Raw genomic sequence first — 11,914 nt, 5'->3', positions numbered from 1 at the left:
ATGAATAACCATATCGCACTAAACAAGATCCAGATATAATTTTCATGCTCAATGCTGGCACCAAATAAAAATTATTCAGTTCTAAAACTAATCCCGAAGGTAGATGTAGAGGTAGTGTGCCGACGGCGATCACATCGACCTTGGAACCATTCCTGACGCGCATCGTCACCTCGTCCTTAGCCAATCTTCTTTTAATCCGTAGCTCCTGTTTTGAGTTACAAATATGAGCAACCGAACCAGTATCAAATACCCATGCACTACTACGAGCATTATTAAGGTACACATCAATAACATATATATCAAATATACCTTTGTTCACTTTGCCATCCTTTTTATCTGCCAAATACTTGGGGCAGTTCCGCTTCCAGTGACCAGTCCCTTTGCAGTAGAAGTACTTAGTTTTAGGCTTGGGTCCAGCCTTGGGCTTCTTCCCGGGAGTGGCAACTTGCTTGCCATTCTTCTAGAAGTTCTCCTGCTTTCCCTTGCCCTTTTTCTTGAAACTAGTGGTCTTGTTAACCATCAACACTTGATGCTCCTTCTTGATTTCTACCTCCGCAGCTTTGACCATTGCAAAGAGCTCGGGAATTGTATTCTCTGTCCTTGCATATTATAGTTCATCACGAAGCCTTTGTAGCTTGGTGGCAGTGATTGAAGAACTTTGTCAATAACACTATCATCTGGAAGATTAACTCCCAGCTGAGTCAAGTGATTATGATATCCAGACATTCTGAGTATGTGTTCACTAATAGAACTATTCTCCTCCATCTTGCAGCTATGGAACTTGTTGGAGACTTCATATCTCTCAACTCGGGCATTTGCTTGAAATATTAACGTCAACTCTTGGAACATCTCATATGCTCCATGACGTTCACAACGTCTTTGAAGTCCCAATTATAAGTTGTAAAGCAGGGCACACTGAACTATCGAGTAGTCATCAGATCGAGCTTGCGAGACGTTCAAAACATCGACATCTGCTCCTGTAACAGGCCTTTCACCTAGCGGTGCATCAAGGACATAATTCTTCTGTGCAGCAACGAGGATAATCCTTAAGTTATGGACCTAGTCCGTGTAGTTGGTACAATCATCTTTCAACTTAGCTTTCTCTAGGAACGCATTAAAATTCAGGGGAATAGTAGCACGGGCTATTAATCTGCAACATAGATATGCAAACACTATTAGGACTAAGTTCATGATAAATTAGGTTCAATAAATCATATTAATTAAGAACTCCCACTTAGATAGACATCCCTCAAGTCATCTAAATGGTACGCGGTCCAAATCAACTAAACCATGTCCGATTATCACATGAGATGGAGTAGTCATCAAAGGTGAACATCTCTATGTTGATCATATCTACTATATGATTCACATTCGGCCTTTCGGTCTCCAGTGTTCCGAGGCCATGTCTGTACATGCTAGGCTCGTCAAGTTGAACCCGAGTATTCTGCATGTGCAAAACTGTCTTGCACCCGTTGTTTGTGAATGTAGAGCCTATCACACCCGATCATCACGTGGTGTCTTAGCACGACGAACTATCGCAACAGTGCATACTCAGGAAGAACACTTATACCTTGAAATTTAGTTAAGGGATCATCTTATAATGCTACCGCCGTACTAAGAAAAATAAGATGCATAAAGATAAACATCACATGCAATCAAAATATCTGACATGATATCGCCATCATCATCTTGTGCTTTTGATCTCCATCTCCAAAGCATCGTCGTGATCTCCATTGTCACCGGCTCAACACCTTGATCTACATCGTTGCGTCGTGCTCATCTCGCCAACTATTGCTTCTACAACTATCGCTAATGCATAGTGATAAAGTGAAGCAATTACATGGCGTTTGTATTTCATACAATAAAGAGACAACCATAAGGCTCCTGTCGGTTGCCGATAACTTCTACAAAACATGATCATATCATACAACAACGTATATCACATCATGTCTTGACCATATCACATCACAACTTGCCCTGCAAAAACAACTTAGATGTCCTCTACTTTGTTGTTGCAAGTTTTGCATGGCTGCTACGGGCTTCTAGCAAGAACCTTTCTTACCTACGGCACAAAAACCACAACGGTGATTTATCAAGTTTGTTGTTTTAACCTTCAACAAGGATCAACCACAGTTAAATTCGATTCAACTAAAGTAGGAGAAACAGACACCCGCCAGCCACCTTTATGCAAAACTAGTTGCATGTCTGTCGGTGGAACCGGTCTCATGAACGTGGTCATGTAAGGTTGGTCCGGGCCGCTTCATCCAACAATATCGCCGAATAAAAATAAAACATTGGTGGTAAGCAGTATGATGACCACCGCCCACAACTCTTTGTGTTCTACTCGTGCATATCATCTACGCATAATCCTGGCTCTGATACCACCGTTGGGGAGCGTAGCATGCAATTTCAAAAAATTTCCTACGCTCACGCAAGATCTATCTAGGATATGCATAGCAACGAGAGGGGAAGAGTGTGTCTACGTACCCTCATAGACCGTAAGTGGAAGCGTTTGACAACGCGGTTGATGTAGTCGAACTTCTTCTAGCTCCGACCAACATACGGCACCTCCGAGTTCTGCACACGTTCAGCTCGATGACGTCCCTTGTCCTATTGATCCAGCAAGATGTCGAGGAAGTAGATGAGTTCCGTCAACACGACGACGTCGTGATGGTGATGGTGATGTGATCCGCGCAGGGCTTCGCCAAAGCACCACAAGAATATGACCGGGGTTGTAAACTGTGGAGGAGGGCTCCGCACACGGCTAACAATTGATGTTATGTGTTCTAGGCGCCCCCTCCCCACATATATATAGGTGGGGGGGGAGGAGAGGCTGCCAGGGGGCGCCCCAAGTAGGATCCAAATCCTACTTGGGGTTTCCCCAAGTGGCGCCCCCCTTTCCTTTTTTCACCAGAGAAGAAAGGAAAGGAGGAAGAGAGAAAGGAGGGGGGGGACCCCCCTTTTTCCTTCTCCAATTTGGACACATGCCTAGGGGGGTCCACCCCTTGTGGGCTGTTGTGCTCCCCTCTTATGGCCCACATGGCCCATATCTTCTTCCCGGGGTTCTCGGTAAACCCTCTGGTACTCCGATAAATACCCGATACACTCTGGAACACTTCCAGTGTCCGAATACTATCATCCTATATATCAATCTTTATCTCGCGACCATTCCAAGACTCCTCGTCATGTCCGTGTCTCATCCGGAACTCTGAAAAACATTCGGTCACAAAATTACATAACCCATATAATACAATATCGTCATCAAACGTTAAGCGTGCGGACCCTACTAGTTCGAGAACTATGTAGACATGACCGAGACACCTCTCCGGTCAATAATTAATAGCAGAACCTGGATGCTCATATTGGCTCCCACATATTCTATGAAGATCTTTATTGGTCAAACCGTTATGACAACATACGTTATTCCCTTTGTCATCAGTATGTTATTTGCCCGAGATTCGATCGTCGGTATCTTCATACCTAGCTCAATCTTATTACCGGCAAGTCTCTTTACTCATTCCGTAATACATCATTCTGCAACTAACTCATTAGTAACTTTGCTTGCAAGGCTTCTTATGATGTTTATTACTAAGAGCGCCCAGAGATACCACTCCAATACTTGGAGTGAAAAATCCTAATCTCGATCTATGCCAAAGCACAAACACCTTGGGAGATACCCGTAGAGCATCTTTATAATCACCCAGTTACGTTGTGACGTTTGATAGCACACAAGGCATTCCTCCGGTATCCGAGAGTTGCATAATCTCATAGTCGAAGGAATATGTATTTGACATGAAGAAAGCAATAACAATAAAACTAAACGATCATAATGCAAGGTAACGAATGGGTCTTGTCCATCACATCATTTTCCTAATGATGTGATCCCATTTATCAAATGACAACACATGTCTATGGTTAGGAAACTTAACCATCTTTGATCAACGACCTAGTCTAGTAGAGGCTTACTAGGGACACAGTATTTTGTCTATGCATCTACACATGTATCAAGTTTCCTGTTAATACAATTCTAGCATGAATAATAAACATTTATCATGAAATAAGGAAATATAAAATAACAACTTTATTATTGCCTCTACGACATATTTCCTTCATCATCATTATTTTAATCATCATAAATAGGAGGCATGTTCTCATCATAATAACTTTTCTCATCAAATGTTGGGGGAACTAAACATACCATCTTCATTAAACATGCCATCCCGAAGCTTACAACTTTTATTACTAGCACAACTGATATTCACAGAATGCATACCAACAACATTCCAATCATGCTTAACATTCAAGAAACTCACATGACAACTTTTGTTGAATTCTTCTTCTAATACTTCGTAGCAATTATCAGATTCATCATTTCAAGATTTTTTTAATAAAGATAAAGTAATGCACGCAAATTCATTACCTTTTTTGTTTCCTTTTGTGTTCCAAACTAGTGAATAAAATAAGAAACTACAAGATTCAATTGCAAGATCTAAAGAAGATACATTCAAGCACTCTCCTACCCGTCAACAGCTCCAGAAATAGCTTGATGTATACTATGAAACTTTATTCTTATAAACTTTGTTGGGCTACCAAGCGTAGAGTTTTGTAGGACAACAACAAATTTCCCTCAAGTGGATGACCTAAGGTTTATCAATCTACAAGAGGTGTAGGCCAAAGGTGGTTCTCTCAAAAACAACCCTGCAGTCAAATGCAAGTGGTCTCTTGTATCCCCAACACACATATTACAATTCTCACTTGTATAGGTGCACTAGTTCAGAGAAGCGATGATCATAGACATGTAATATGGTTGATAGAAATAGGTTTTGTAATCTTAACAAAGAAAAACAACAAGCTAGAATGTAACAAAAGTGAGTAAAAACGGTGTCTCGATGCTTGGAAACAAGGTCTAGGGTTCATACTTTCACTAGTGATAACTCTCAAGATCATTAAAATAATTAAACCACATGATAATCCCAGAAATTTCAGCAAATAATCACTCCAAAGTTTCTATTTCTATCGAAGAATGTAGGATGAAATTGCGTTGTGCTTAACAACAAACCACCTCAAAGTTGTCTTTCCAATATTAATCTATTGAACCACCCACAAAGTGCCATTGATAGTCCTAGCAATCGTACTATGACAACACCATATGGTACTTATCATTCAACTTTTATGCTAAGAGTGCCCCAATGCCACCTCGGGTATTCGCACGTTAATTACTAGACATGATCCATATAATCTCAAATCCAAAGTGTTCAATCCAACATAAAGAAACTTTGAATAGCAATGCTAAATTCATCAAAAAAAGAATAAAGGGCGATGGGCATCATAAGATCCAACTATATTAATAAATCTCATGATATATCAAAATTGAATTCATCAAGAACATGAGAAAGAGAGAGAGAGATCGAACACATAGCTATTAGTACATAGTACATACCCTCAGCCTTGAGGATGAACTACTCACATATCACCATGAGAACGGAGAGGGATTTGATGGTGTGGTGATGGAGGAGATGTCCCCGATAGTGCTTCGGTGCCACGGAAGGAGATGGGGAAGGGCCCCTCCTTCTTCTTCTTCCTTGGCCCTCTGGGAGAGAGGGAGCTCTCCCCTAGATTGGATCTCTCTATTTTGTCTCCTATTTTCGCTTGTGTTTTCTGGGTGAGCACCATTTCTTAAATCGTCGAAGATGCATAACTCCAATCATGCTGAAATTTTAACACGATTTTCTCTCTCCATAAATTAGCTTTCTTGTGGCGGAATAAGAGCTCCAACCGACTTAAGGAGCAACCATACGAGTCAACATCGCTGCTACGTCCATTTTGCATCATGTTTTCATACAGTTATTTATAATGGTTTTGGTCATTATTTCACTTTATGATGCAATTCTAATACCTTTTTTCTCTTAATTTGCAAGATTTACATGAAGAGGGAAATTGTCGACAGCTGGAATTCTGGGCCTAAAAGAGCTACAACAGAGATAACTATTCCATGGAGCTTCAAATGACCTGAAACTTCATGAAGATTTTTTATTGAATATATAAAAGAAACTGGAACGAAGAACCACCAGAGGGGGCACCTGCTGCTTGCAAGGCAACAGGGCGCGCCCACCCCCTTGGGCACGCCCTGATGCCTTGTGAATCCCACAGCAGCCCTCCGGTACCGTCCTTCTGCTATATGAAGCTTTTTGCCCTAGAAAAAAAATAGAAGAAGACTTTCGGGACAAAGCGCCGCCCTCTCGAGGCGGAACTTGGGCAGGAGCACTTTTTGCTCTCCAGCGGAGCGATTTCGCCGGGCATACTTCCCTCTGGGAGGGGGAAATCAAAGCCATCGACATCACCAACGATCCTCCCATCGTAGAAGGACCAATCTTCAATGATCTTCACACCCCCGTGATAGCCCACCTCTTCTCCAACCTCCTCCTATGTGATGATCTGCAAACCCCCTGGCAGTTGTTGTCTTCTGCATCCTGCTCCTGCTCCTCGTCAAAATCCTCCTCCTGCCCGCTCCTCATTAGAATCCTCTTCCTCCTCATTAGAATTATCTTCCTCCTCCTCCTCGTCGTCAGCTTCATCTTCCTCCTCCTCCTCATCGTCAGAATCCTCCTCTTCCATTTCCTCGTCGATGATGTCGATAATACACAAATTCACCGGCCCTTCCGGCTCTGGATTCGGCGACAAGAGGTGGGAGAGATACTCGTACCAGTGAGCTTGCTGTTGAGGATCCGGCGACTCCATCGCCTCTACCATTGCCCAGAGGAGAATCTCCATTGTGATTGCCCCCTTGGCTTCAGGAACCATCTGCTCCAATTCATCCGGTGTCACTTCCAAGGTCAGGCCCAGCGAGTGCAATTCGAGAGAATCCACGCTCGGAAACCAGGAGCATATTTCGTTGCACTTGGCCAGCAACTGCTCGTCTCTGGCGCAAAACTCTTCCATCCAGGTAGAGCTAGCAATCAACCAAAGACGGAATTTGCAAATAAAAATTGTAAAAATGAAAGCGATTATAAGGATCAAAATTACCACAGAATCTAATATGGGCTCCTATATGAACGGATCCTAATTTCTAGGTTTTTCTTTTGTTCACACTAGCTGCCACTATCACGAGTCCAATCCTAAATAAATGTCAGTATTGTTTGGAAACTGGAGCAACTCAACGAACAACAGTTAAATCGCCCATTCAATCGACTAATACTAATTGCTAGGGTTTCAATTAGAAACGTACCTGTCATCCAACTATATCAGATGGTTCCTATGGGCTGCGATTTATCACCGTGCCGCCTCACCATCGGAGCTCAGGCGAACGGTCGCAGTGGGCAGTGGGGTTGCTAGGGCACGGCGGCGGCGGGACTGGAACGGGAACGCGCGGCGGTGGCTAGGTGGGGATGCGGCTGCTTGCTCGGCGTCGGAAAATCCTTTGGGCAATGGAGTGTTGTTTGGAAACTCAAACATTAGTTGCAGACATTATACACACATGCATGTTACAACATTTAGGGTGTGAAGTTAAAAAGATGTGGTATGGCACAAATGCAAAAGAGATTCATTTGATGGCTGACCTTTATTGAATATTATGTTTCAGGAAGCATGTGCTTATTCCCTTCTGCACTGTACTCCTTCCCCTTGGTTTTTATTGGCAAATGATGTTTGACTTCAAAACCAACCTGTGAACTAGTTTTGCTGCTTGCAGAGGGTTAATAGGCATGTTTGCTCCCTCCACGAAGCCAACCTTCATTGTAGATCCGGTCCTTTCTAAAATACTCTCTAAACCATGCCCCAAAGTAGGTCCGCCCTCACCTCGCCTCTTCTTCTCCTTCGAACAGTTTGTCCTTGCTACTGGATGTTGTTGTGAATAGATGTTCATGTCCAAGTTTTCTGCCTCAGGATCAACTGCTTCACGATTATCATCTGAATTGTCACATAGGGGAGTTGCTATCTCGAGAAGAGTATCTACTGGTATGACCTGCAAAGGTCGACACTTTGCTCATTTACACGCATAGCCGCACTTCCCGCGCACCTTACCAGCAAGCTACACTCCTTGTACTTAGCTCAAACACATCCAGTATACAAAGCAGGAGTAGGGTTTTACGCCTCACGGCGGCCCGAACCTGGGTAAACGCTTGTGTGGTCGGTTGATTCTGCTCTTTGTACGAGTGTATCCCCACAGTCGAATCGCAAAGGGGCCATTGCCGGTCCCATAGATCGTCGTACACACGACACTTTTGCTTCACAAAGTTTTAAGCATTGGACAAGCAAGCCAAAATCGGTCTGCCTGTAGAGATCCACGTACTAGTACGTACTTTGTAGTACAGCTAGCTGGCTACATGAAATGCATGCCAAATTTTGCGTCCTTGCCTACGATGGTATTTGGCAATACCAAGAGAGAGTTTAGAATGTGGTGTATTGCCAGAGCGAAACACTAGGGGTGATCATTCCGGGAGAATAGTACGTTTGCTTCTTTTTGGCTTCAGCCTTGTACATACTCTTTACTCCTTGCTCAATTAACGAAAAGGCCAAGCTTTTGCTGTATTTCATGAAAGTAAAAATAAAAACAGGCGGGCAGAGATCGGTCTGCCAGTAGTGATCCACGTACTAGTACGTACTTTGTAGTACAGCTAGCTGGCTATATCAAATGCGTATGGACCATTGACCTCGTAATAGCTAGGTATACGATTTGCACAACAAATCTGCAAGCTAGGCTGTTGACACTGGCGTACCAGCTACGACAGTTCTTTTGAGTTGTGGTAGCACCCCCACTGCTTAATTTCTGCACCATCCTTAATAAGTTTCTTGTGCCGTGCATGCATATATACTTACATGCCATGAAATCAACCTGCCCTTCTCACTTTGTATAATGGAGTAGTTAGTTTATTACCTCCATCTAGGCACAACAGTGAACTTATGATTCCTACCAATCTCCATTCATGGCTGAAGTACTTCTAAATGGCGGCACCGAGCATCAAACGGAGTACTTGGTCGATTGAGCATCTGATGATCAAAACATTTGGACGCATGATTCGCTGCATCTTTGCATGGAAAGAAGAACAGCTCAGTCGGAGCTGTGACCCTGGCCAAGGAGCAACAACTCATATTCATGGGCACTTATTAGTTATTAGTAGTCCGTACGTATCTTCTCTCTAGGCACTATATGGCCTTCAATTGCGATGATCGGGGTTGATTATGAGCTGGTCTTTTAGCTAGGAGGGGTTTCGAAATCGAGTGGTTGGTCGATTGATTGGTCGATCCGTTTAATTTGCCTGACAAGGATGGATATGTATGGCCATGCATGCATTGCCGCGGTTTACTACTCTACATGCACGACCATGCACACATGTACTCGATCTGCAAGCACGCAGTTGACACTAGCCCGGCGCTAGCTTTTGCACGGACCGCGATACCATCAGCTGAATGCCCACCATAACACCTCTGCCTGCCTGCGCGCGTCTGCCTAAAAGTGGCCAGCTAGCTTGATATCGACCAGCGTCTTCTCCACAGGTCACTGTTGGACAGGTCCTTTTCAGAAGGGAGGCCATCAAGCCTGCCTTAATTTATGTTGGGGTGCATGCACACTGTGCTGTGGCCAGTAATTTTCATAATCTTCTTGCTGCTGCGGCTGTTGCACTGTTTATTTCTCGACGGCATTAAGCCGGCGACTGTACGAGGGGATGGAGCGGCCGCAGCGTGCCTTGATTCTATGTCCAGAAGAGGCACGTACGCACAGTAGAGCGTAGCGAGTACAGTGGAAAGCTAGCGTACTAGACAGCTGGGCAGGCTGAGACGAAGAGGAAATGAGGGCACATTTAGTGGCTGGCTGTGTGAGGAATCAATTGGCCTTCCTTGCATTGCAGCAACAACGCATTGAAGCGACAAGGTTGGCATCAACTGTGTGGTTTGATGCATCGGCACCCTGACACGATCGATGCCCCTCTTTGTTATTGCACAACTGTCTCCAATTACTCGTGCATTCATTCTGGGTTTAAAAGCGAGTTAATCCGCAATAGTCTCCCCTTTGAATGACCCTAACCACCCAGTATCTTCCCATGCGTGCCTGCCTCTTCCCTTGCTTCTTTCTCTCTGGTGTGGTGTGGTCTGAAGTCTGAACCGTGCAACATGCAAACTTATTTTGCAGGAAAAGTTGTCTGAGCTTTATTAGTGCATGCATGGTCTCTAGAAAACAAGACTTTTCTCAACTTTGATTTGACTGCCCGAGTCTTCATTCATTCATGTTAATCTCATGATGATCTTTCCGTGTTCTGAGTACGTAGTAGTACTACCATTTGTCATGCAAAAACCATGCAGTATTCAGAAAAGGTTATTACGCATGCAGGCGTACGTACGTACGTATGTTCGATCGATGCGGCGTACGTAGGACATGTGCGCGAGTTAAACGAGAATGAATGAGCTGCCTAGCTGACATAGCTAGCCAGAGCTATAGCTCGACGTAGGGCGTTCGTCCGTATGAAATGAAATGCGTCACTGCAGCGTATTTATGCCCCGGCCGCGTCAAGCTTCACGGCTGTGCCTGGCGCCAAAGGACGGGGCGAGACAAGAGCATTACTGCCTTCTATAAAACCTCAGAGACAAAATCTTAATCCTTGCCAGTACTGCCCCGTACTACAAACGCACGCAGTCACGACTCACACAACAGATGAAATTATTACCTAGACCCGTTCCATGGGCACCCCGGCGTCCCACTAGCTAGTCCATGGAAGGGACGGGTCTACGGAATAATTCCTTTCTTCTTGACCCAACTCGCACGCACGCACACACCAACACCAACGAACACGCACGCACACGATTGAAGAGAAACGAAAGAGGACGGTAGTAGCTCGTCGATCGCAGCTAGGCGATCGACGACACGACGGCTAAGCATCTAGATCGAAGAAGCCCGGCCGGGCGGTTCAGCCGCGCTTTCCCTTGCCGACTTTGCCGGAGCCGAACCCTGGGTTGCGGTGGTCGGCGCCGACATCGTTGAAGTCGAGGAGCACAGTGCTGTGGCACTTGGGGCACTTGGGGTCCTCCCGCGACAGCATCACGTACATCATGCACCGGGGGCAGCCCGCGAGGATCATCGCCGAGCCACCACTGCCCCCGCCAGCCTCCGGGCTCCCCTCCGAAGACACGCACGAGCTCGGCGGGGATGCCGAGGAAGAAGACGACGAAGACATCCTCCTCGGCGAGTTGCTGCCTCCCGGCGGCGCAGCCGAAGGACCCCCTCCGCCTCCGCCGCCGCCGCCGCGTGACCGCGAGAAGCTCAGCCTCAGGTCCAGCTTCGGCCCCTTGCCATTGTTCCTGCTCATCTTCAAGCTAACTCCGCACAGCACCACTGCAGTGCACAATGCACACCAAATATAGCTCATGTCATGCACTCGCTCGATCTCAAACATAAAACAACATCAACAGAATACTCCACCATCAACCTAGCTATACTAATGATCTAGCGATGCAATTAAATAGCCGACGTTGCTGCGCGGTACATTACCTTTGGAGTACGTTGAAGCTACCCAGCTGTGACACGGAACGTGTACGCGAAACCAACCTAATGTGGGGTGGAGGTGGAGGTGGAGATAGGGTGGTTTGGAGGCGAGCGCTTGGAAGGGCACTTGCATGCACGTACTAGCTAGCGCTGCCGGGGTGAAGGACACGGACCAAGTGAGAGCCCCCTGCCCTGTGCCTGAGTATTTGAGGGGTGGTGGTGCAGCTCCCGTGGCGATATATAATGAGGGCGCCGGACAGCTAAGCTGCGTCGAGGTGGAGAGGTGATGGTGTTCTTTATTGCCTTGAACAGAAGCATTTAAATTCCCTCCCTGTCGCTTCCCTCCCGCCCCCCTCCGTCTCACGATGCTAGCTCCGTTTTGGTTTTGCAAGTAAAGGTCAGGCCCCTCTTCTCATTCCTGTAGTTGTGTGGTTGGCGATG

General features: G+C 45.5%; 1 protein-coding gene across 1 annotated transcript; it reads right to left on the bottom strand.

The window, feature by feature from the left end:
- Positions 1-10,562: 10,562 nt before the first annotated feature.
- Positions 10,563-11,695, bottom strand: LOC123093325 (protein GL2-INTERACTING REPRESSOR 2). Its single transcript, XM_044515261.1, has 2 exons — positions 11,480-11,695; positions 10,563-11,323 (listed from the first exon to the last, which is right to left on the bottom strand). The coding sequence occupies exons 1-2, from the start codon at positions 11,604-11,606 to the stop codon at positions 10,899-10,901; spliced, it is 552 nt and encodes a 183-aa protein (XP_044371196.1). The 5' UTR covers positions 11,607-11,695; the 3' UTR covers positions 10,563-10,898.
- Positions 11,696-11,914: the final 219 nt, after the last annotated feature.

This window comes from Triticum aestivum, chromosome 1B (assembly GCF_018294505.1).
Source record: "Triticum aestivum cultivar Chinese Spring chromosome 1B, IWGSC CS RefSeq v2.1, whole genome shotgun sequence".
Classification (NCBI taxonomy): Eukaryota; Viridiplantae; Streptophyta; class Magnoliopsida; order Poales; family Poaceae; genus Triticum; species Triticum aestivum.
Note: the sequence above shows the minus strand (reverse complement) of the source record. Positions and strands in the feature narration are given on the sequence as shown.